At 41.6% G+C, this 26306-nt stretch overlaps 1 protein-coding gene across 2 annotated transcripts; it reads left to right on the forward strand.

The window, feature by feature from the left end:
- Positions 1-7: 7 nt before the first annotated feature.
- On the forward strand, positions 8-21771 carry CHD1L (chromodomain helicase DNA binding protein 1 like). Of its 2 annotated transcripts, XM_068697879.1 has the most exons (23): positions 9-162; positions 908-1020; positions 1794-1900; positions 3159-3273; positions 4741-4772; positions 6309-6390; positions 7666-7828; positions 8147-8302; positions 9393-9485; positions 9969-10065; positions 11417-11490; positions 12552-12662; positions 14103-14217; positions 14670-14823; positions 15906-16071; positions 17324-17469; positions 17812-17975; positions 18296-18504; positions 19098-19196; positions 19930-20000; positions 20258-20372; positions 20618-20726; positions 21391-21771. In XM_068697879.1, exons 1-23 carry the CDS (start codon positions 48-50, stop codon positions 21467-21469), a joined length of 2685 nt encoding a protein of 894 aa, XP_068553980.1. In that variant the 5' UTR covers positions 9-47; the 3' UTR covers positions 21470-21771. The 2 variants fall into 2 exon arrangements, with proteins under 2 accessions (XP_068553987.1, XP_068553980.1); XM_068697886.1 differs by lacking the exons at positions 19930-20000; positions 20258-20372; positions 20618-20726; positions 21391-21771 and having other exon boundaries at positions 8-162; positions 18296-18572.
- Positions 21772-26306: the final 4535 nt, after the last annotated feature.

Here is a 26306-nt window from a genome sequence, read left to right on the forward strand (position 1 = left end):
GCCCGCTGCCGGCCCCCCGGGGCTCGCCCCGCCTGTGGGGTGCCGCCATGTCGCGGCTCTGCCCGGCGCCTCAGCGCCCTGATGGGGAGAGGGATGCGGGGCTCGGTGTGGAGGAGAAAAAGGAGAAGGAGGAGGAGGAGGTTTATCAGTGGGGCCTCACAGGTCAGTGCGAGGGGCTCTTTGCCGGCATTCGTCTGCCGGATGGGTTTTCTGGTCCCTGAGGGCTGGGGAGTTATTCCTGCCCCTGCGCGCTCACCCTGCTCTTACGTTTCCTCAGGGTAAAGCTGTGGTGCAGCATCGTTTACCTCAATACTTAAGTCTATGTGTAAGAAAAAGGTCGTGAAGATTCTAATTTGACTCATTTTGTGTTTGTTTTGATACACCGTGCCCGGTAATAAGGCTTGCTCTGCAGTGGTGCTAGCCGCAGCCGTCTGCGCTTGGGATCTTAGCTCAAGCTGGAAAGCGCCTTGTTGTAATGGGATTATTACACTATTACTAGTTTGTTAACAAGTATTTCCAAACTAGTAGCTTAAAGAGTGTCCCTGAAAGTAGCACTTGCATATTTAAAAAAAGTGGCCAGAGCTGAAAGTGAAGCTGCCTTCCAGGCATGCGGAGTGGCAGCTTAATTATCAGATTAGGTTCCTTGTGCAGGCCTTTCCAATGACTTTGGGGCATTTTTATGCGTGCAAGCTCCTGAATATGGTTGAAATGAATGAATTTACTGTAACATCAGCGCTTCTGCTATGCTGCAGGAGAAAACAGCACCTGCTGAAAACTTGCATGCCTTTTCTATAAGGCAGTTAGTTGGCAGAAGGTCCAGTCTGTGCAGGACCTGTTTGTGGTGGCTTCAAGCTGTGACAGTGTATTGGATGGCTATGTAACTTTAACACATTTCTTTTATTTCCAGGCATTAAGCTTCGTCCATATCAAATAGAAGGTGTAAACTGGCTGGTGCGATGCTACAAGGTCCAGCATGGCTGTATCCTCGGTGATGAGATGGGTCTCGGGAAGACTTGTCAGGTGTGTCACCTTCTTCTTCTTCTGAAAAATGAGTTCTGCCCAACTTTTTAGCCCAGTGTTTCTGCACAATGAAGAAAAGCACCAAATGATTGGTCAGTTAAGCAGCCACATCCTGAAGGCCTTACACAAAAGTCAGAGCTCTTTCTTTTGTTCCCGAATCACTTAAAACCCCTGTTAGGACCTGAGTAACATTCCAGAAAAGTTTGGGGAGGGTTGTAGAAAAATGAGTGATCATTTTACACAGTCTTATGAATACACAATTCATAGTGTGTGCGGAATTAACAGGTAATACACAGTCAATATGGAGACAATGTAGTTCTGATGCACCTGCAGCAAGATGGTTTTTGAGTTTCTCAACATGTGGATTAAAGTTGAGTACGTGCAAATTTTTCAGAGTTTTTTTTTTTTTTTAGTAAGTTTTTAAATGGGATTCAGTTTCATTGGAGAATGACTGTTTGTGCTTTAGTTCAGCTGATGGTGTTCAACGAGTCCTTAATAACAAACTGGTAGTTTCAGAAAGTGATATATAGTAGATCTTCTCTGTGACTGTAGGAGAAAGGTCTTTGGAAAAAGGGTTCCAAATACTGAGGTCATGTTTTAGGCCCTAAGCTTTTATGGCGTTGATGCTGGGTCTTGTTTGGTATTATCTTAGTTTCCTGCTAGTGACCCTGTAGGAATCGGCTACAAAATTCAAGGAGGAGACAGTTTATGCATGTTCAGACATTTTCTTGTTAGTAAAAAAAAAAAAAAAATATGTTTCCCTTGCCTTCTAGACTATTTCTCTACTTCTTTATTTGACGAAAAAAGTAACGAACAAAGAGAGATTTCTGATACTGTGTCCTCTGTCCGTTCTGAGCAACTGGAAGGAGGAGCTGGAGAGGTAAGTTTCAGCAGTTGACTGACTTGCATGAAAAGTTACAAAGACTCTCTTCAATAACTTCAGTCTAAGAATTTCCTTCCTTTCAAAAGGAATGGAAGTAGAAAGGGAAGCTACCAAAACAATAAATCAATGCAAACACTGCTTGTATTTGATGCATTGCCCTTATGATGCTGTGATTTACATGAATTCATCCATCTTAAAGCTTTGGATGATTTGCAGTACAAATGCCACCACTAGCTGCTTGTTTTTTGTTTTCTAACCCAATCCCCCATGCTCAGCCTCTCTTAGGCAAAATCTGCTGAAGACAGCCAGGATTCTGTATGATGAAAGGTAAGACCCCTGCTGAATAGTGTTTCTTGGCATGCTCACATGCATCTAAAATACATTACATCTGTGCATGTAACCCATCTTCGCTGAGGTACAGTGTCTGGGCTGATAGCACATTTGCTGTGCCCAGAATCTGTATGTTTTAAGCTGGAGCCTTAATATTGCTTTTAAAAAGAGTTGCTGAAAGTTAAAGATTAGAACAGATGTATTTCTGCATGGTTGTTGAGAAATGCTGTGTCAGAATCTGAACTCATTGAGGTTAAATTTTGAACTGAGCTGGCCTGATTTGGGTAGACTTGCAGCTGGAATAGTTGGGGAAAAGCACATCACTTAATATAATGTATATCAATGGTGAACAGCTATCCAGGAGGAACACTAGGCAGGTATTAGTGGTGTGATTAAGTGAGGAAGAACTTTACAGACCCAACTCATCTTCCATAGAATCGGTTTTATCTTCTTTTTCACTATGAGGAATAGATTTTTTTGAGGTCCTGACTTGGAATTATTTGCTGCAGACATTGTGTACCTTTCTTTTAACTGCCTGTGAATCAATTATTTGGCTCCAGCTGGAGAAACTGTGTTCGTTCACCTGCTTTTCACAAGCTTTTTCAGTTCAGAATAGCAGATAGACCATGAGACTGGTTTTCCATCATCTGTGCTGAACATTGAGAGCTAGGAGAAAGCAGTTTGTGTGGGACTTGTCCAAACCAGAACCAGCAGCTGAGGTTCCAAGCTGAGATTCAAGTTAATCAGAAAGGGGGTAGGTTCAAGAGCTGAGGTCCACCCATGTATCACAGGAGGGTAAGGTGTTTGGACAGGAGGTTCTCATTATCTCTGCGTTATCCAAGTTTGACAATGGGGTCCAGGATCTTAAACATAAAAGAATTAGCTTGTCTCACTTTTTTTTTTGCTATCTTTCTCTTGACAACAGGTTTGCTCCAGGTCTCTCCTTTGTGACATATGTAGGCAACAAGGAGGAACGACCCAAGCTGCAGCAGAATCTGAAAGAGCAGTCTCACTTCCATGCGCTCTTAACAACATACGAGGTACATGGTGCCTTTGTCACTTGAAAGGAGGGCTCGGGTTTTTCCTTGCCTTTTCCATTCCATTGTACAGCTCAGCTCTTGTTCTCTGTACTCATCTCTGATCCTCCTCAGTGATTCTCTACTCTGTAACCCACTTCCTCCACTTAGATAAGTTGCTGCAGTTTTCATGTCCCTAAGATAATCTAATTTAACCCCAGCTGTATCACAGCTTGAGTAAAGAAAACAGAAACACCTTTAACTATTGCTGTGTAGCAGCTGCGTTGCCTTTCTATGTTTCCTTACAGACCTTCAGTATTTAATGGAAATGTACACGTGTGATATTTATTAAGATTCTATTAATCAGGCAACACAGGAACACTTTGAAAGAGCTTGGCTGTGTTCATACCCTCTTCAGCATGCCCTTCTCAGATAAAATTCATTCTTGGACTGTAAAATGGTAAGGTTTCTATTATAATTGACAGGACTTTGGGCTGAATCTGGTCAGGACTCTCTGGTGAAGGCCCTGTCCTGCTCTAGACTGACCCAGTAGGGCTGCTTCCTTGTTGACTGCTTTAGACTCTGCATGGTCTGGTGCTCCGTTGTGTGAAGTGGGGAAAAAAGCTTAACTTTTCTCTGATGGATCAGTCCCACTCGGGTGTTACTTCATATCAGTACTTCAATTTTGCTTTAAAAGTCTCTTAACAAACACACCAACCAATTAGAAATTAAATGAAAAAGCATCTTACAGATTCTTCTTCCCCTCTGATCTCCTTTTCACATTGCCTTCTCGCTTCCCCTCTCCAAGTATTTTACCTTTTTCTTCCTCTGGGAGCTGTGACCTGTGCTGATCTCTCTCAGCCTGCCTCTGTTTTCATGCTGCACGAGCGGGACTGCAGTGATAAAGTCCTGAATGTGATAGGTGGAGGTGCTCATACTGAACCAAGCCTGACAAAATGATCAACTATATGGAGATATTCATTAGCTAGTGTTTTTCTCATCTCTGTTGTTCTGATGATAAAATTCTGTGCTTTTAAAAGATTTCTCTTAAGTGACATGATTTCTCTTCCTCTTTGAATCTGAAGTTGGGCAAACAATGTGAGCATTTAAGGATATTATCAGGTCAGATTAATCCTCTGAAGCATGTGTTTGCTTAGAGTTAGAACGATTGTAATGCTGAAGGTGCACAGTGTTTTCTTACAGAGAAGGATATGAACAAACTTTACAGACTTGAAGTGTTTATGAAGTCTGTAAATTTCCATTAATTCTCTGAGGTTTTACTGCTGGTGCTTTGCCAGAGAGGCTTTAAAATGTAGGGTCACAACAGCTTGTGGTTACAAAAGCTGTCATGTTACTTTCCTTAGGTAGTAACTGTCTTCATTCCACTCTGCTGTATTTCGCCATAGTTTACAAGTAGACATAAAAGATGATCTGTTGTAACTGATGTGTTAACTTAAGTCATAAGTAACGATTCATTTCCTTTCGTTGCAGATTTGTCTGAAAGATGCAGCATTTCTCAAACTGTGAGTCTGGTTTTATTTTTTTTTTCCAATTTAATTCTGCAAGTCTGTCAGAGATTTCTGAAGCGAATGTTTATTTGTGTGCGAGATCCTACGCTTGTACCATGAGATCCAAAGATGCTCTTGAGTTATGATTAGAGCTTTGCCTGTACCACGTTTCAGTGAAGGATCCTTAATGTCAGTTAAGATGTGTCTGAACTTCTGCCAAGGACAATTCTCAAGCCAGTTAACTCAGAATAACATGATATATAGCAGCTTATAGCAGGATATTAAATATCAGTCCAGAAGATAGGCGTTTAGAGCAGAGGCAATCTTCAAAAGCTTCAGATTATAAAGGCATTAGATGAAAATTTATTTAAATTGACCTGCATTATACCGTGGTACTTGTGCTAATACCATATCCTGAAATTTATTGCCTCTTGCCACCAGTCAGAGCTGCGGAGGGCTTACAGAGCATTGTGCTTTCTAGCAAGACTCATTCTACAGCTTAAATTCAGCCTGTAGGAAGCACTGTCATGGTCATGCAGGATTTTACAGGCACATGAAATGGGAGGGAATATTCATATTTTTTAGAACGGCATAAATGCCTTGTGATAGTGGTACGTGCTTTGACAAATGCTGTGGGCAGTCAGATACCACGAATAACTCGGGATCTTTGTAGGAGCAGAAATCCAGCAGCCCCCACAACACAATTTTGGATCTCAGCAGTAGCCAGGCTCATGGGGGGCAGCCTGTTGTTTTTCTGCAGAGCACCTGCCTTGGCCATTGCTGGAAACAGGAGGTTGTGCTGGGTGAACACATGGTAGAAGCTGCAATTTACAGAATTTACAAAATCCAGTGCAATTTACAGGTTTCCAGGCTAGCACATGATGTCAAAGCGGTGTCACTCAGCATTTTTTTCCTTCTATTATTCCTTCTGAAAAAGGTAGCTGCTAATAAGCTGCGCCTTGTCCTGTGTAGGTCTTGGAACGCATTGTAAAGGTGGGTCAGAGTTATACCCTATGGCCACTGCTCCTTACAAGCAGAATAACAATAAAAATAAGTGGAGCAAAAGCCCTACTCTAATGTAATACACGGAGGGGTCAGACCTTCTGCCATGCTTCACACTGCAACATCCCATCCTCTCTGCACTTCAGTGCTGAGCCTGTAGGGACATTTGACTCTCCTGGCAGTGGAGATCCACTCCTAAATAGCAAAAAGAAGAATCGAGGGGAAAAAGAAGAGCTATGGGGATCTTGTGCTTATGTCATTTCCCACAGAAATGGAGGGTGGAGAGAGAAACAACAAATTCAAGTGAATTTACTCCAGTTATGATTTCAGAAAAACTCATCCAGGCTAGAGCTAAGAAGCTGTGTTGGCTCTTGAAAAGCTGTGAATTCTTTCCACCCTCCCACCCCTCTTGTGATTCTTGCATGTGGTTCATGGTGTGAGAGCATCTTGAGTTCAGCCAAGTAGAGGCACCACTTATTTCAGTCGTTTTGCACTGACAGTAGTGATTTGTTTGCACCTAACTGAAGATGCTGCTTTGTTTGTTCACAGTTTTAACTGGGCTGCCTTGGTTGTAGACGAAGCTCACAGACTGAAAAATCAGAGCTCTCTGCTTTACAAGACACTTTCCGAGGTAAAATAACTCATCCATCTTTTAGCATCTGAAGATTTTTCTCTTCACAATAGGATACATATTCTCCATTTGTTCCTCTGTGTATTTTATTAAGCTCTGGGCCACAACCATTTTCCATCAAAACTGGTGAACAGATTCCCATATTTAGTGGCAGACAGACAAGGTACTATTGTGTTGGCCTTATGTGGACATGAGCAGTATTTGGAGCTTGTCTCTTATTCTGACTCATGTTTGTGCTTGACAAGTTGGAGTGATTTGAGAGACCACAAAATGTAAAGAAACCACGTGTAGCGCTGAACCACAGCTGTGCTACTGAAGCAATAGAAGTCTGACTGAGGTTGGACAGTATAAAGTGACAAACGTTATCTAGTTGGTAGGACACTGAGTCATGACCTGCTGACTTCCATTGTCTCACTTTATGGAGCTACCATTGTTTATTGAAATTAGTAGAAATGCTCGTAACTTCCCTTGGGCCGTCCCAGGTGAGAAAGCACCCCTGCTTTCTCATGAATGAAATGGATGTCTGTGTGAAGGAATCTTGTCATAGTAGTGAAGCATGGATGTTAGGTTTGGACTGGCAGCAGCAGCAATGAAATACAATACTTCTATAAATAATTTTTTTAATTAGATTCCTGTAAGTCTTATCTTCTGAACGTATTTTTCATGATGACTGTATTTCAGGAGTTTTGGTTATAGTTGAAAAGAAGTAGAAGTGATTCACTTTAGCTCTCCTAATGTATTTTCTATTACTAAACTTAAGAAAAGATTTGTATTTTTTCAAAGGCAACCATATTCCCCAATTACCTTTACAAAGGTTACCATGAGCAGCATGGACCAGATAATGATACTGTGATTGTCAGAATTAGTCAGAAGATACAAATGGACGTGATCTTTTGCGGTTTCACTTCACTGGCCTATTCTGGCAGCATTTTCTAGTCAACTCTAATTACTTACACTGAGTATGCAGTATTTGACTGTAGGAAGCAGGGATGTGGGAATTTTAATTATGTCGCTTTTGCACTTTGTGCTTGTTTTGCTATGCCATTTTCCTTGCACTGTTGCTATCCTACTCAGTTTGGTGGAGCTCTTTTACCATACCATATGTTGGATGGGTTTGGCAGAAGTTTGCAGCATTCTACTGGCATTTATGTGCCACCTCTCATCTTGAGGTCAAGCTTAGAAGTGGTGTGGGTGGAGATGGAGTTGCACATGAAGTAACTTTTCATTTTCAGATACCATCTCCTAATCATTTTGTTTTGCTCTTGGTTCTTTCAGTTCTCTGTAGGCTTCAGCGTGCTACTCACGGGCACACCAATCCAGAACAGCCTCCAAGAACTGTACGCCTTACTTAGCTTTATTGAACCTGACATTTTTCCTAGGGAAGAAGTGAAAGCATTTGTGGAGTGTTACCAGGCAATTGAAAAGGAGAGTGAGACAGGTAATTAATAAGCAATGCTGTACTTGAATCAGAACCAGCCGTTATCTTGACTGGGAGGCAGGCATGTTGTGTCCCCTTTATTTGCATTTTTTAATGCTAGTTTTAAAATGAAGCCACTAAAAGTAGTGGTTACTTATCTTAATGTAACTCTTAAATACATCAGGTGTGCAGCTGTATTTTGCTTTGTCTGTAAAATTGGGCTTGAACTATTTCATTAATAGATATAAGGTTCCTTTGTGCATTTATTTTGGAAGTATAGTTGTGAAGGTACTGCATAAATTACTTATGCTTAATTCAGTTATCTTTTATTCTGAATAGCCAAAGAATTACACAATCTTCTGCAGCCATTTTTGCTTCGAAGAGTCAAGTCTGAGGTGGCTGCAGAGCTTCCGAAAAAGGTGGAAGTGGTTCTGTACCATGGCATGTCAGCTCTGCAGAGGAAGTACTACAAAGCTATTTTGATGAAAGATCTAGGTAAGTGAGGGTTTTGTACCTATCACTTGATTTGGGGCCTGTTTGATTCATCACAAGTTAAAACCATGAAATAAGAGACATATGGATCCAGAGATGGTTTTTGGCAGGACTAGGGAGGGTTAGCTTCAGGATTCTGCTTTGGGTCAGCCTGTAATTAAAAATGTTATTATCAGGTAAGCCTGTTCCTGCCTCTTGTTTTTGTGTTCAGACAAAAAGGTTATGTAGGAAATTTTAGATCTGTGGATCTCTACAGATTTTCCAATAGTAATACAGATGCCATATGGCATGTTGAAAACTACTGGATGTAGATTTGAGTTTCTTAGGAAGCCATGTGATGCAGCCACAGACCCTTAACCATAACAGCTCGCTCCTTGGCACTTGGTATACAAACTAGCTGTAACGAACCAACCTGAGGTATGAGAGCAAAGGTATTTGCTTGTCTCTGAAATCCTCCTCTTTCATCAAGGCATACTACATTATGTGGTTTGCCAGTGCCTTTGTGCTGTATGGAAAATATAACTGGTGGGATGGAGAAGCTTTGTTCTTCTAGGGCTAATGCCTGGTGCTGCAAGGAGCCACCATGCAAGCTCAATCTTCTTCTTCAAAGAGATACGCACATAGGCTGACTTTAGCTTTCCCCTCACAAATATACATTCTCTATTAACTTCCTGGAAGTCTTCACTGTGCTGTATTACCTTTTCGTTGTTATTGTTGGAAAATTCAAATGAACTGCACCAAATCACTTTCACTATTTCTGATTATTTCTATATCTATAATGTACTTTTAGAACAATGTCCAATGTCACTGACCCTTTCCAGGGAGTCCAGAAAGTTCTAGGGATTTTGACAAGGTGGAGGAGTTTTCATCAGGGTCTTATTTCTAAAGGTGTGCTCAAAAAAAAAAAAAGGGAGGAAAATTTCATTTGGCTCATGAAAACAAGTATGTTAATCTTGAGATGGAAATCCAAATGCAAAAGTTACGCACAGCGTTATTTCAGTGCTGAAGCAGCATAGAGCAGTGTTCAGGTGTTCTCAGTCACACAGGAGTGACATGTGGGTTTTCCTTCTTTTTTCTGTGTTTTTTGTTTCAGATGCATTTGAAAGTGAAACAGGCAAGAAAGTAACACTTCAGAATGTCTTAAGTCAGCTTCGGAAGTGTGTCGCCCACCCGTATCTTTTCAACGGTAAGAAAACACTCTTCTCTCTTTTGAAATAGAAGGAAATTCAAATATTTTTATTTTTTTTGTGTACACATTGGTTTTCTATAATTGCTTGGCAATGTGTTCGAAGGAAGTAGTAAACAACGTTGTACTTGGATCAGAACCAGCTGTGAGTTTGTGACCAGTTCCAACACATGACAGCTCATCAGCGATGAGGAATAAAGAAGAGGCCTGTGAAACCTCTTTTTTTTTTTTTTTTTTTACTTTAGTTCTCCACTTGATTTCTTGTGTCTTCTCTCACCTAACCGATGAAATTATTATTTAATTTTATCAAGTACTTCCAAAAGTACTGAGAGCGTTCTTTATAGGCAAAGACCATTCACTTTTCAAACAAACATCCTGGGGGGCTGCTTGGCGGTAGTTGGCAGTGCAGACACTTAGAGCTTGACCACTGAGTTGATACTCATAGGGTATTAGGTCTACCTCTGAAACTCCTTTCTGTTCCAGGTGTCGAGCCAGAGCCCTTTGAGATTGGAGACCACATTGTTGAAGCCAGTGGCAAGCTGTGTTTGTTGGATAAACTCCTTTCCTTCTTGTATGCTGGGTATGTCATGCTGGGGTGAGGAAGGTGGGATTGACATAGGGAGAAAAGGTAAATGAAGAATTGTTTTAGGTAGCCATAGATTGTGCAGACTGTTCACCACAACTCAAGCACTGCCCTGTTTCATGTGTGCTGCTGAGTACCACAAGGAAGTCATTTCCTTATAAAGAGCTGCATTACAGACTGTAGAGGAATCTCAAAGACTTTTGTATCTACCCTTTAAATATTTCTCGAAACATTTCACTGTCTCTCTCGCGTGTTCTCATATAATGCCAAATTTATCCTGGGAACTTGGGAGAACATACATCTGACATGGTTTTCAGCATATATTGTTTGATTGAGTTTCCTGAGAGTAACTTGCAGCACATCATCAGTTCTGTTCCTTTGCACTACCATGCCTCTATTAGCCCAGGAGGCAGAGTGCGTAATGAGCATGAGAAGAAAATTTAAGTGGACTGAAACCCAAGAATAAGCTGAAATTTCAGCTTTGAGAACAGTATTCAGAACTTCTGATCTTTAGCTCTGGTGACTTCAGAACCTGGAACCCAAAGACGTTGGGTATTTCCCTCCAGCTCTCAGACGGGAGACAAATCAAACCACAGTCTGTGTTCTTGTGAAGTCTGTGAATTGGTGCCTCCTGCATGATACGCAGATTCTATCTGCTCTCATAATTGGGCTGCAGTTTCCCTCTGACTATTCCCTAAAGCACAGCGCTTCAACAGACCCTACAAAGCTCTGATGTGGTAGTGGAGGGCATGCTGTGAATAGATGCCTCTCTCCCTTGGCCACGCAGGCAGCCAACTTCTGGACTTGAAAAATGTTCGTGTTCTGTTCGACTGAAACCTGATTTAAACAGAGCACTCTTTTATCACCGTCTGAGGCCCAGAGCTGGAAGGGATGAGAGTTGATTTCCCACTTAAATGCTGTCTGCAGTTGTGTGTAAACTTTGAGGGTCATAGATGGAGGAGTAAATGCTGTGCTGTCACAGAGATGCCGATACCATATTTTTCCAGCATTTAAGATACTTGGCGTATGTCATTTGAGAACAGTCTGGCGTAGTGGGTCGTGTGGTGAGGAATACCTCATGTTGAAGCCGAGGATCCTTTTAGACAGGATTCTTTGGGCCCTCACCGGGCTGTATTCAGCCATGGCAAGTGAGGCTGACTGGTTACATCTGGATGTGGGGCCGAAAACGTGGTGAGGGAATTGGCAGTGACTCTGTGAGCCTTGGTGTGCAGTGGTGGCGAGTCCTTGCTGTGTAACAGTGGCTGGTTAAGCTTTTGTAGCCCCTCTGCTGCTCTGTGAAATGCTGTCGCAATACGTTGAAGCCCGTGATGTCTCATTCTTCTTCCAGTGGCCATCGTGTCTTGCTGTTTTCTCAGATGACTCAGCTGCTTGACATTCTGCAGGACTACATGGATTATAGAGGTACAGTCTGTGCACTTTGGCAGCAGAGGGCTTACCTGAATGATCTCTGCCATACACTGTTCCTCTGGGCTGACCTGCCTGGGGTGGAGAAGGGATTGTGATGGGGATTTATTGCTTCTTAGTAGATATCCTAAGTTGTATCCGCGCAGTTTGTGAGTTGGAAGGAGCTGAGTTTCTCTCTTTGCTGTGCTACCTGCCTGTAATGAACTTGCACTTCAGTGTTGTTCTTCAAATTAGCTTCAGCTTTGGTTCCTTGATAAAATGGAGCTAAGAGATGGCAGGGTAGCAAAGGTTCATTACATACCTGTCTTCAATTATATACCTGAATCCTGAAGTATTTACACTAAAGGCAATAACTCTCGGTTCAATTTGTCCAGTACAGAACACAAAATGTGCCACATTCATACCAGGAAATTAGTTTTTGATTAAAACAGTTGTTGGCAGTGGGGCCCCAACGCGCCTGCTTTGGCAAGGTTACCAAAGTGTTCTTGGGGCCTTTTCTTTTGTTTCAGTCCACATGGCTCCATGCCTACTTAGGATTTCCCATGAAAGAGGCTTTTGTTTGGTGTTTATGGTTTTGGACAGCTAATAATGCAATAGAAAGCCAAGTCTAAGGCCATATCCCATACTGCTTGCTCACAAGAAAGCACACACTGAAGGCAGGAGGGAGTTTGTTTAAGGAAGATCTGATGGTTGTTGGCCTGTATTGTGGGGCCAACAGCCAGCACAACAAAGTCTGAAATAGGACTTTGTGCTAATGTTCTTTTAATTTGCCTTTTCAATTTTCCCATCTAGTTTCCACACAGTAAATCAACCGCTAAGGATTTCTGCTTCAGATTGACTGTTGACAAAGAGTAATTTAGCTGAATCTGGAAGTTAGGGTCACTACTTCAGTTTATACAAGGTTTAGCTGGAAAAGAACAAAGGGGTCGAAACGAATAAAATTCAAATCAAGGCAGGAGGATTTGGCGTAAGAAGTCAGTGAGCCTCTGGAGAATGAGCTAAGCAAATGAGAGCATAGACAGAATTTCAGAAACATAAATTTTGCTTGTTTTGGTAAGGCTACAGCTACGAGAGGCTGGACGGGTCTGTCAGGGGTGAAGAGAGACATCTTGCCATTAAGAACTTCGGTCAACAGCCCATCTTTGTCTTCCTGCTGAGCACCAGAGCAGGTAAGTAGGGAAGGAAGAGACAACCCCTTTCTTGCTCCTGCACTCTTCTTTTGTTCTTTCTGGCAAGAATTCAGGGTGTTCTGAGTCCTGCAGCCCCTGTTCATGTGGGGGATTTTTGAGGGAGACTTGACACATCCTGAACTTGGGTTTCTCACCTAGGACATCTGGTTTCTGTGCTTTCCTTTCAACAGCTGATGCCAAGATACTTTTCATGTTGCAGCCATTTGTGTTACTTTTTTATTCTAAGCCCTATGCCTGTCCATGTGCCAGGTTAAGCTCAAGGAATCTCACCAGCATTTTATTTCTGCAAGCGCCAGACTTTAGGCAGGATTAGACTTCCTTTAGGTAAGCTGGTGGAATTGCTTCTTGGGTTTCCTGAACATGGATGTGCTCTCTAGCTGTCAGACAGGCTCAACTGAGAGCCTTTTACCATCCAGAGACTGCAAAGAACGCCATGGGACTGCCATCTGTGCAGTTCTTCAGGCAGATCTGGATCTTCTACACAGTTTCAGACCTCCCTGTATCGATTCAGACAAGCACTCTCATCCTGAGAGAGGATCAACACTGCTTGAGCTCAAACGTCAGACTCAGTCTAGGTTAAGTTGCTTTTTACTGCACAGCGCTGTGGCCAAGGCATCTTGTATCCAGCTGGAAACTGCTGTGCCAGCAGTATTTCCATCCTTGTTATGTTTTGGGCAGAGATTTTCAGGTGCACAACTGTCTCCACTTGCAGGGATATTCTGATTATTGTGAATTGCTTGGCATGAGCGGGAAGGAATGTACTTCAACAGGTTTCCCCTCTTTGGCTATGGTATGCTAAATACTATAGTCAGATATTAAAAACAAACAAAAACAACAACAAAAAACTGTATTATTTTTTTTCCTTTCATTCCACGAGAGCCCAAATTCTAACCTCAGAAACTGTTTAAGTCATGTAAATACCTAGGCCCTGGTTATTCTGTAGTTGGGCATGGTGTTTTTCACTGTTTCAGCTGTCAGTTTTGCCAGTAGCCTCTATGCTGCAGCCAAGTCATGACTTGGGCAGTCTTTTGTAGCCTCAGTGAAGGCAGTCCTCGCTGCATAAGTTTTTCTGCCAGCTGAATAATGTCTGTGGTCATTAGTCTTAACAGTCAATCTCCTTTGCGTTGGTTCACTTGCATCCTATCTTCTCTCCTCTTTCTTTTTTTTTTTCCCTTTACAATGCACAGTACTATTTATTTTATTATTATTTTTTTGCAGAAAGCTGTAATCACAGCTAAGTATAGAAATACTAGGTTTATCCAACTCTTTGGATCACTGTGAAACTCAGGCTTTGGGTTGAGAGATGGATCAAATTTGATGTGGTTGATCAGATCTGACAGAACCTTGCACAGCGTAAATTCTCCAGTGGCACCTTTATTTTCTGCTGGTGACATATTTTGTGATCTTCTTTGTTCATAGGTGGAGTTGGCATGAACCTGACAGCAGCAGATACGGTTATTTTTGCTGACAGTGATTTTAACCCACAAAACGACTTGCAAGCAATAGCAAGAGCTCACCGGATTGGGCAGCACAAGTGAGAAACGTTGCTACTTCTTGTGTGGTTGCTGAATCTCTCGGTCTTTCAGTAATTCTTTCCCTATCCATTAGAAAGGAGGCTTAAAGGACAACAGATTAAATGTCAGAGAAAGATCAGAGAATATCTCGTGTCTTTGTTTTTTTCATGCAGTCTTGTCCTTGTCATGTGTCTAGGGTGCAAGCTTTGTAGATTTGAAGGAGGGGAGGGAATGTGGAGCATTTCCTGCGCTCTTGCAGTGAGCACTGGTCTTGTGTCAAGAAATAGTTGTTTCAGCATTAAATTTCTTCTGACTGCCTTTGTTCATTTTGCTCTTGCCTTTTTGTCCCTAACAAAAGATTGGGTTAGGCGACAGAGTTCCATGCAAGCAAAGAGCTTAACAGCTTTAATGCACCTCAAAAAAAAAAAAAAAAAAAAAAGGAAATAATAAGAATTTTCTTGAACTTTTGAAGGCCTGTAAAAATTATCCGCTTGATTGGGCGAGATACAATTGAAGAAATAATCTACCGAAGAGCTGCTTCCAAGCTTCGACTGACAAATGCCATTGTAGAAGGAGGCCAGTTTGCTCTGGGAGTGCCCAAGCCTCAAGGAGCAGCAGATTTACAGGTAAAATAGAACAATAACCCTCAGTTTGACTCCAGTTATATCTGGAAATGCCAGAATGTTTCTTCAATTTTGTATGATATGAACCTATTAAAGCATTTCTATTTTGGGGGAGATTTGTGTTGACATGACAGATGTGTCCAAGGAACCAAAATTATATTCTAGGTCCAGACATGATTTGAGATTTGAAGACAGTTCTTAGAATTTTGAGGTGCATCTAATGTGTAAAAGGTGTGTGTTTTCTTGGTGAAGAGGGGAAGGCAGAACCTCTCTTGCACTACTTGTATATTTTTAATTATAACAAGTTTAAAGTGGAAGCTGACTCATTGTTTCTAGGAACGTATCCGTCTCTGTTGCTTCTCTCTCAAAAACAGAGCTGATGATGAGCACTTTGTCAGCTTTTGGTTGCTAGTCTGAAACTTGCTCAACCTTCTGTTGACCTCCTGGCAAATAAAATGTCTCAGGAGTCAGGGCGTGATTTATAATTCTGACCTGAAAGCTGAGGTTTAGGCTGAGAACTTGGGTTGAAAACATCAAGCAAAGTGAGGTTGGGGGAATGTATTCCCCTGTATGCAGCTTAACCTAGGAAAGGTTTGGAATTAGTGTATCTTTTCCCCCCACCACCCTCTACCCCTCCATCAGCATTTATCTCAGCAATTACAATTTCCATGGGAGAAGTGGAACTGAGCCAATAGGAAATTCCACGCTGATATTTTTCTCTCCGTTAATTTTTGTGGGATATAAATTCTTCCCCTCCCTGCAGCCAACAGGCCTGGACCTTTTGGCTCTGAGGAAAGCTGCTTGAATGCCATCAGCATAATGCTGTTTTATTGTTTAGCCTGCAGAGAAAAATGACCTTTCGAGTCTGGATGAGAATGTTTGAGGGAGATATTCTGTAGAGGCCTGTCTCATCAGGTATTAGGAGAACTAAGCGTGTTAAAACTTAAGTATTTGGACAGGTAACATAAAGGATTAGATTCTTCCACTCTTACAACCTTTGTATTTCTGTCTCAGAAGCTCAAAACACTGGTATTGGCACGGAATTAGGATATTTTAATAATGGACTTCCCTTCTCTTTGTTAAAGCTGAGTGAAATCCTGAAATTTGGCTTGGATAAATTGCTGTCCTCTGAAGGGAGTACTATTCAAGATGTGGAGCTAGAAAACATCCTTGGAGAGACAAAGGGAGGGAAGTGGATAACGGATGTTGTCCTGCCACGCGAGGAAGAGAATGAAGAGGAGGATACAGAGAGTAAGTTAAGAATCTAAGTACCTATGTAATGAGTGACACTTGAATGCTAGTAGAGAACATCTACTAGGCTGGAGTTGCATTTTTGAGGTAACAAGAAGAAAAGTGGACTTGTAATTAAACAAGTGACCTGGATTTTGTTGGTGGCTTATCCGTGGTCTTTATTTTTGAGCTTTTATTTGTCTTTCTTACTGTGTTCTTGTTTGCCTATCCATAAGATAATGGTTACAATACTCTACCCAGTTTGGTGGCTGGTGGGGGCTGAATTCCTTAATGTGATTCAAATATTTTGAGACCTCAGAAAAGGGAAAGTATTCAAATTACAACTACTGTTATTCCCCCCGAGAGCCCTTATGGCAGAATTACAGTTTTAGAGACACAACAGTGACTTAAGGAAAGACCATATAGCATGTGTTTCATAGTTGTACAAAAGATTACTGGCCATGAAAATCACAAGTTTAAATGACCTTAAAGAGTTCCAAAATAAGAAGTAAGAAATGCAGAGCCATGGAGTCTAAACAACTAGAACAAACCTATTTTGTCTTTAGAACTCTACCTTCCAATCCAAATGTCACATAACTGTGATCACTTCTCCATAACCCCATATTACACGAGAATAAATTCTAAGGAAACTTTCCCTCTTGTGTCTTAATGAGACAGACTGACTTTGCTTTGAGTACACAGTAGCACATTTCTGTGACCAAAGCAGAAATGTGGCCCTGCAGGATAGGTATTGTCCATTATATAGCAGTTGCCAGCAACAAGCAATTCTCTGAGAGTTAGCTAAGAGTGGTATTTTCTGTTGGTACTTAAAGAAGAGCAGTGGTACCACCCTGTGTAATAGTTACTGGGAAAACAGCTCACCCGATGAGCAGTAACTCTGGATTGCCAGTTCCATGCTTTTATTTTGTTTGCAAACTCTAAAGGAGAAGTTTGCAATCCATTTACATGAGTTGTAAAGCTAAACAGATTCACTGCTGGTAGAACAGTGATGGAGCAACAAATTTAAACAGTTAATTGGCTGAAATAGGAAAAAAATAGTTAACTGAAAAGCTTTTGTCTGAGGAAGTGGGTCTTGATTCAACATGATGCTGCCACTGACTATACAAAAAAAGTAATGATGACAGAAACTGTCTTTTTTCTACTGAGGGTAGAATAGTGTCACAGAGAAGCCCATTTTCTTTTGATCTCACTATATGTATTCAGATGTTAGTGGCTTTCCATTCCTTTTTATGTTTTTTCATTATTTTTAAAGATCACATGTATGTATATGAAGGCAAAGATTATTCAAAGGAACCCAGCAGAGAAGACAAAAAAGCATTTGATCAGCTTTTGGATCTTCAGAAAGCCTTGACTGAAGAGACCACTATGGAGGGGAGAGCTCTCCGGAACAAAACAAACGTAAGGCAAAAGACATGAGAGGGCATATGATGCTCCTAATTGTGGAAAATGAGGCTGGTGGTTTCAACTCCTTATTTACAGCCTGCAGAAAACATGTTAAAAGATTTGGATGCCAGTGTAGTAAGGCTCTTGAATCTGAAGGTTGGACAATTCATCAATTCTGAGGGTGGATCAGAGATATTAGTTCAGGGCACTAATACAAATTTGTGTCACAAAACTGTATTTACGTGACTGCTGGGATTTGATGGTTAAGACCTGTGGGCAGGTAGACAAATGGGAAAGGAGTATGTAACCATACATGGGTTTGAGGTTAACATTCTTTTTGTGTGATACTTTCTCCAGGCCCTTCTCTCAGGCCTCCGGGAGCAGTCGACCAGGAGGAAACACTTGCTGAGCACGGAGGAGCTGGAGGCTAGGAGGAAGAAGCGCCAGGAAGCAGCAGCAAAGAGAGCAAGGCTTATGGAGGAAAGGAGGAAGGCAAAAGCAGAGGCAGAACACATGAAAAAGTATGGCTTGCACTGCATCAGCTACTTTTAAACTGGTGTCTATGCTCTGGAGAAGTGAATCTGATTGCCCAAAACAAAATCGTGGTCTGCATCCACTCTGGCAGGTGGGGCTGAGAGTAAGGGAAGGAGATAATGACAAAATCGCTTCAGACCACCCTCATGAGAGGGTAACCTTGGTTCCTGTCTAAAATAGAGGAGGGCAGCAGAAGGAAGACTAGTTAGTGTCTCCTGTGTTTTGTTGTAATCTTTTAAAACAAGGTGTTAGCCACCTGCCTTTGATTTTTTTTCACTGAACATCGTCTTCTCTTGTTTTGTTACAGGATGGCCTGGTGGGAGTCAAATCATTACACGTCTTCCTGTCTCCCTTCAGAGGAAAGTGATTCTGAAGAAGAGTCTGAAGAAGGAGAGTCTGGGCTGAATGTGGATTTAGATTACAGAGATGTGGACCTAAACTGTATCAAGTATGTCATAGGAGATGTCACCCACCCCAAAGCAGAAGAGGAGGATGCCATCATTGTCCACTGCCTAGGTGGGACTTATGACAATAGAAATGCACAGGACCTCTGTTAAGACACTAAAGCTGAGGAAAAAAATCAGGTTAGAGTTCCTCCTGAATCAGTATCGGAGCAGCTCTTTGACCAGGGCTATAGCAGAACATTATAAGCTGCTTTGGCTTCTGTTAAAGTTAGCACAAAAACTCGTGTTTAAAGTGGAAATGCCAACTGAAAATAAAAGCCCACAAATGACAAGCATTTGTGGGAAGCCCAGGGCACAAGTCTGGGACGTATCCAGGGAGAGCATGCATCTGTTATGAGGGTACTGATAGTTCTGTATGCCCACTACCATGATCATTGCTTGGTTAAGCATCTGTAGTGGGCAGTAAGAAGGAATTATCCCTGCAGAGTTTTACAGGGAACTGTGATAAGTTTTTCCTCGATGCTTAAGGTTTATTCTCTAGGATGGTCCTTTGTGCTCTCTTCACACGTGACTTCAGTTCATGTGTAGTTCCCATAATTGTTTTTGATGGTCATTTGTTGCATTTGGTCAGAGCAGGTCTCTTTCCTGCAAGAGTGCTCTTAGCTTCAGTTTCTAAAAGGAGCCTAACTTGTCATTGCGTTCTAGATGACTCCGGCCGCTGGGGAAGGGGTGGTTTGTTTACAGCTCTGGAGACTCGTTCTGATCAGCCAAGAAAAGTATACGAGATGGCAGGAAAGATGAAAGGTAAGATTAAAACATGACCTTAGGCCAAGATACTTAAGAGTTTAAATCCCACTGATGTTGCAGGAGTGAGGAGGCTGAATACCTTGACGGTCATATTTTTTACTCTTTTTCTAAATGTTTATCTCTTAAAGTAGTAACACAGAGGGTGTTTTGACTTGTCTTGGGAGCGTGAGAACTCTGCATACGGGTTGGTCATTCTGATCCATTCGGCAAATTACCAAAAAAACAGAATCACTATAAACAACTCATTCATTATCCAGGGAATGTTTTTCACAATATGAGGCAGAGCCCCATGTCTTCTGTCAAAATGCTTTTAAGTAGGATGAAAGCCATCTCAGTCAGTATCCAATGGGGCCTTTTGTTCCCTCTAAACATTAATCTTCTCCTGAGCATGTATTAGCAGTTTTGAGCTACCTGCAGCTGGTGAAGAATGCACATCTTGCTGTAGGGGGATCTGCTGTTTTTTATAATTTCCCAGTAGATGCTTTATTCTTGTTCCAGTGTTTGTCTTGCCATTTGTGGTCTTTGAGCGGGGAGTGTGTCTGCGTGTGTCGGGGCAGGTAATATCTGCCTTGCTTCTGCGGGCACTTAAAGTGACTGACAGACTGCTGAAACCAGCCTGAGGAGATAAAGCAAAGAAGAGTAACACAGGACATGACAGTGAAATGTCTGCTGCATTCACTTACCATTGATTATTTTTTTTCTTGTTGTTCTGTTCTTGTTTTCTGGACAGACCTGCATTTAGGAGGAACCTTGTTATTCCCCATTGATGATAAAAAATCCAGGAAGGAAGGACAGGACTTGGTGAGAATGAGAAACTCCTTTTTGTGTTGTTCTGTCCATGTTTTTGAAGCTGTGTGTAATGAACTTGGGTCTTTTTCCCAGTAATAGTGGCTCTGAATACTGAACATGGCTTAGTGGCAGTTAAATGTTAGAGAAGATGAGATTTTTTTGAGTTTATGAAAGCTAATAATTAATAATGCAGCTTTCCAGCAGCTATCACTTTATCTCGTACGACTGCGTATAGACTCCACTTCAGTTTTTGTGTGTTTTCTCCTTAGTTGGCCTTGATTGTAGCTCAGCATCGAGATCGATCCAACAACTTGTCTGGCATTAAGCTGTCTGCTCTGGAAAAGGGCCTGAAGAAGATTTATTTTGCAGCTAAGAAAAGGAATGGTGAGTGCTTGTGTGGTAGAATAGTGAATCCTCACTTACACGTGTGATTGCACCTAGAGAAGATGACCAATTTCCACCTCTCCTGTGTTACTGTTTCTGAAGTGAAGGAAAAGTGAGATCTCCATGTGTATGTTGTATTCCAAAATATGCCTTCTATTCGTGTTGGGCGGCTTGAACTCTTTATCTAGACTGCTTTCTGTGAGTGTATCTTGTCCTAAAGAGCGTGCCCTCTCTTCACTCCTCAGCATCAGTACATCTTCCACGTATTGGGTATGCGACAAGAGGTTTCAACTGGTATGGTACCGAACGCCTCATCCGGAAATATTTGGCAGCACGGGGCATCCCCACTCTCATGTATCCTTTTGGAGTTTGCTTTATTGGTTCAAAATCTAATATTGGAATGATCCCCTAATTATCTTGGTGAGAACAAGGAAAACATGCTGCAGTCCAGCTAAAAACTTGGTTTATGTGACTTTGCTGTCATTCAGGTACTCGCTACACAGTAAGGACTTACTGTCTGAGGTGATAGTGATCGATTAATGTATGTCTGACAGAACTTTCTGGAAACAGATGCTCATATTCTGTTGGCAGCCATCAGCGTAACTCTATATGCCACATCCGTGGAGAAGATGACTGAAACTTCAGAATAACAGAAATGACTCAAAGTAGAAAAACTAAAGACGTGGGGGGAAAAAAAAAACATTACATGTTCCAAGCAAGTTATCACTTGCTTCCTTGGTGAAACATGGGAGCTGGTTTGTGTTGGGACAAGCTCTCGTAACAAAATAGCTCACTGCTTTCACCTTCCAGGAAAGGAATCGGGCAGTTACAATGAGGTTCTGTTTTGTCACTTCTCTGGGAAGACATGCATTTCTGTAGTGCCACTGTCAGCAATGCTGTGAAATCGAAAATCTGACAGAAAAAGAATAGTATACAGGGCATTCTGCCTTCTTGCTTGGTGAATCTCTTGGTGGACGTGTCTGGCATTCCACAGCATTTCCTTGACACCTTTTATTAGATACTACTTCCCTCGGAATAAAGGGTTTTCCTCTGCTTCACAACCATCTTCATCTTCAACAACAGTCTCAAAGCCATGAAGAGGCAATAATTTTATTGAGAAACGTGCACAAAAAGCAAGGATCTTTTTAACATCGTGTATGCATCCACTTCAGAAGCGTGGCTTGCGCAGTTGTTACTTGTCTCTGTCTCTCTTATTTTATTGGTCAGAACACTTACATACTGTCCTTGGCTCTGGATTGGAATCAGACTAGTTCAGAGAGTGTTTGGATGAGGATGTTGGCTCAATCATAAATCTGTTTTGGAGATGGAAAATTAAACTTTCATCACTGGTCAGTTGTTATCCCTTACATTAAAGTTCTGGCTATGACTTGGAATAATATCCCTTTAACTGCTTTTTGTTTTTTCTCCCTTTCAGTTTTCATCTCCTGTCACACTATACCTTTGTTCAGTCAGCTTTTAATGATTTCCTGGGACAGTGTACATGCACACATAAATGTCTTGATGTAAAGAAGTTGTCTGTATTAACAACGCCACGTGACACCTGTGCAGTATAAACTGTTTATACTGTCCCAGTTCCCCAGAAGCCCAATTAATTTGCGTTTGTTCAAGCATAAAAATTTAGCCACGTAATGATGTGCTTACGGTCTAGCAGAATCTTGACCAGAATTGTTGTCAAAGGCATGCAAGACTGCCAAAACTTGAGGAGGGTTTTATAAATGACACCCTTCCTCCTCCCACAACTCCTTTTTCATTATGCAGTTCTTTGACTGTTGCAGCTGTTGGGCAAAACCAGTTCCTTAATGCAGCCGAAAAAGCTGTTTGAAAGGTTCCCTGACCCTTTGATTCAATTTAAAGAAATCTTAATGCAAAGTTTTTGATGCTGGCTTTATTCTGTTGCAACAGAACTTTCCTGGGTCTCGTGTTGTTGGTGCAATTTATTGGCTTTAGCATGTAGGGTGCAGCCAGGCAACAGTAACTCTCCTAATAAGTGCCTTGACCAGAAGGAAAAAGAGAGACGGGGAGGTGCCAAACTTGATTCGTCAGTAAGTTGAGCTTCCAAAAGGAAATAACCCCGCAAGTGATGGGAAGTATGTCTTTAAATAGCCAATTGCCAACACGCTTTTCATCCACAATCTCGTTACTTTAACATTATCACGCCTGATTTTTGATACAGATCATCACGCTGACTGGCATGCTCCATGCTAGAAGCCATTCTGAATCAGATAATCTCTCATTCCCTCTTAGCTCTGCTAGAAAACCCCAACCGATTCATTATCTCCTTTAACCCTGCTGAAGCTTTTGTAAGCTAGTGCTGCATTGCCCCTCTGTGGGTAAGACCTTTCAGCTTCTTCGAGGAGTAATCCCTGTGCATTTGGCAAAGGGCTTGCAGGATCAGAGGCTGACTGCGAAGACTTTCTGGGGTGAAAGGTGGTGAGTAGCTGTACATTACCTCGTTTTCTCGTTAGGTGAACTGGCACTCTTCCAGCTGGCCGGCTGGTGGCACTGTTAATCAGCAGCAGCAGTACAAGTTGCTCTTCATCCTGCTTTCAGAGAGCAGGGCAGTGATCTCCAGCCTGGAAAAATATTACCTTTTTGCCAGAATTAAAGGATCAGTTATGCTTCTCTTTGTCAGCCTCACTGAACACTTAACGTGTAATTTCAGTCTGAAGACTCGAGCCTCTGTTCCTTCACCTCTTCTTTTCCTTTATATTTATTGCCCTTCTATAAAAGGTTTAATTCTTAAGTGTCTCGGTGTGAAGACTTGTTTCTCAGCCACACACACACCTGTGGCCAAATCCCAGCCCATCTACAAATTCTCTGGCCACTATGCACTTACAGATGGAGTCCTCATCTCATCTCGTGGCTGAGGTCCCCCAGAATATAATGAAGCTCCTTTGTAAGTGCTGAATCTGCCACCACGTTTCTCAGGTATTCCTGTTTGAGGCTTTCTTCTGTTTCTGTGAGAGGATGAGGCTCTGCCCCTGTCCTGTGTGCCCCGCTGCCACATCAGACTAGAGTTGTAATGGACAGAGGGGATTGATTAGTGGCCTGCTACTGTCCCTTACCCTCTGAGATAAGGTCCACAGAGGGCTGCAAGTTTCCTGGCATGTGCAGAGGAAAGGTCATGGTACACAGTGGACTCTAGCCCTCTAAATTAGGGGCAAGTCAGGCAAAAGATGTTCTCTTTCTTTGCTTCTACTCCTCTTTGCCTGTACTGATGAAATCTACCTTATTTTTTTCCCTTTTAAATTTACTTAGGCTATGCTTCTGGAGTGTTGTTGTTTTTTTTTTTTTTTTTTTTTGTTTTTTGTTTTTTGTTTTTTTTAAATTTTTAAACAATATTCTTTAAGTCTACTGAATCCAAAGGAAAGTCTTGCCACTATCTGCCTTGAAATAGAAGTGAGATGTCAGCTGAGTCCTGAACTGATTTTTGCAGGATCTCCGCCAAGTCAAGTTTTCGTAGTGTTTGCTACCCTCCACCATTTCTCTTTATTTGGGCAGAAATCTCATCTTTTGGATAATTAATTCCATAAAGGGCTCAGTAGCTTTTATGCAAGTTGCTATGCAAAATAATTGTGTCATGCTGTTTCTTCAGCTGTGCAGTACTACACATTTTCCCTTTTTAAACAGCAACTACCCCAAAAGGAAAGGAAGGTGTTCTTTTGTAACCATGTCCTTCTGCCTTTCCTTTTTCCTCTAAATAAGATTTTCTATGGCATCAAGAGATGAAATGTGGCTCCTTGTACACGTCTATCGGTGCACATTTACTTAAAACTTCGGATGTATGCTGCTTGATTGAGGTCAGTGGCACGGAGTGAGATCATGCACAGTTCAAATTGGCTATTTGAGACCTTTCATCAGAAAGGATCATTGAAGGGGGCATCCAGTCTCTCAGTGAAAAAACTTTCCATCCCATGCTGGACGCTTCCGCTGATGCCATATAAAAGTGAGCAGTAACTCATTAATGTTTGTGCTTGTGCTGGCTCAGCCCATGCTATGTTCTCTCAGACACATGATTAGATTTTTTTTTTTGTTAATTTTTGGTGGTCCTTTAGGGACCTAGGAGTCGGACTTGATGATCCTTGTGAGTCCTTTCCAGCTTGAATATTCTATGATTCTGTGTTTCTTACTGGAATGAGGCACTGCCTCTGATTCTCAAAGCATTGTGCGGACAAATTCTGGTTTAGGTGAGGAAGCTAGGGCCTGTAACTTCAGAATGATCTTTTCACCTTACTCAGTAAGCAGTAAGAAACTGCAGAGAAAAAAAAAACAAAACAGGTTTTATGGATGGTTGTAGATCTGTGATTGTTTTGTCACTGAATACCTCTCTGTGTCCTGGGGAAGAGTTTGGATTTTGGGAAGGGAAAAAGGAAGAGTAGTTTCCAAGGTGACAGAAAATTGGGGCAGAAGCTGTTGTAGATATCTTAACAAAAGTATTGCATGTGTCTCCAAACAAGGCAGAATTTGGCTCACAAAAATGATCACTGGAAAAGTAGTAGGGTAAATAATTGGACTCATTTAAAAATAAGTGAAACTGAAGGTTGTGAAAGAAAAAATGAGAACAAACCATGAGGAAAGATATGACTTAAAAGCATAACCTGATGCTTAAAGTTGTATAAAAACTCCCACTGCTTTACAATAGATGCTTTTAGAAGAGAGAGTGGATGTTTATTAAGCTAATTTGATTGGATAGCTGGCTGGTCATGAACTGTGCTCAGCAAATCAAGATGTAAGACAATGATTCAAAACACTAAGGGATTTGTTATAAAAAGGGATAACGTCCACATTCCAGAAAGTGCCTCCTGTAGCAGATCCAAGATCGCTTGTGTTCCGCATGAATGTGACCAAAAATACATCTCTCCCTGGTTTTCTGTTTGACACATGCTTTTCAGAGTGAAAGATACAAGCCTGAGGAATGCAGTAGCAGGATTAGTAGAATTACAAATGAGTATTTCCTCTTAACAAGCAGATCTCTATATCGTTTTGAGTTCCCTGCGTGATTAAGTCAGTGTGTTTTACATGCTGGACTCTGTTATCCACCCATCTCAGCCTTGGTCAGATGGTAATTGCATTTGTGGGAAGAAATATAGAACAATCTGAAAACTTGATGAGGACAAAAATCATCCGGATCCTCATCTTTCAAACTGAATGTTCTTGCTTGTACTAACTGGCATTTTTCTGAGTGTCTCTTCAAAGTTATGGATAGAAACAGTCCCCTCAAGGATCTATATGAAATGAGAACATGAGTCATGTTTCTGTTGGGAAAAAATTGAAACGACTGTTAAGGAAGCCAGTAGCTGCTTCTTGTAAGACTCGAAAAAGTGTCATTTTTTACTGAGCAATTATTTATTTACTGAAGTATATGAAAGGCATCTACTATCCTTCTTCCCCTGCTTCAGTGAACTTGAGGTTGTAGCACTGGCATTCATGTGATAAGGCTTTTTTTTTTCTTTTTTATTCTTTTATTTTATTTTATTTTTAAATGGGAGAAGACAGGCAAATTTGGAGCAAATCAAGAGGTGTTTGTGATCTCATGGAAGCCAGCTACAGAAAGGGATGAAAAATCTGAGATCATATCCTTCATCTGTGTGCCACATCATGAAATAGCCAAGTGTGAGCCTGGCTTCATGTGCGTGTCTTAACTCTTTATCTGCTTGTTCTGCGTATGCATCTGTAAACATTCTTCAGAGCAGTGCGAGTCCATGCACTTGACCACATGCAGATCTTTCCTAAAACATTCCCTGGCCACTATGCCAGCAGGAATGCGAAAAGGTCAGAATAGATGGGATCTAAACAGTGCTGGTTTCTTGCATTGCATGCAGACAGCGTACACCCTGGGCCAAAGACCATGTTTGTTTGATATGGATGTCCTGGAGTGAGCCTGGCTTAGGTCCACTAAAATAATTAAAGGAG

Source organism: Anas acuta, chromosome 1, assembly GCF_963932015.1.
Source record: "Anas acuta chromosome 1, bAnaAcu1.1, whole genome shotgun sequence".
Taxonomy (NCBI): domain Eukaryota; kingdom Metazoa; phylum Chordata; class Aves; order Anseriformes; family Anatidae; genus Anas; species Anas acuta.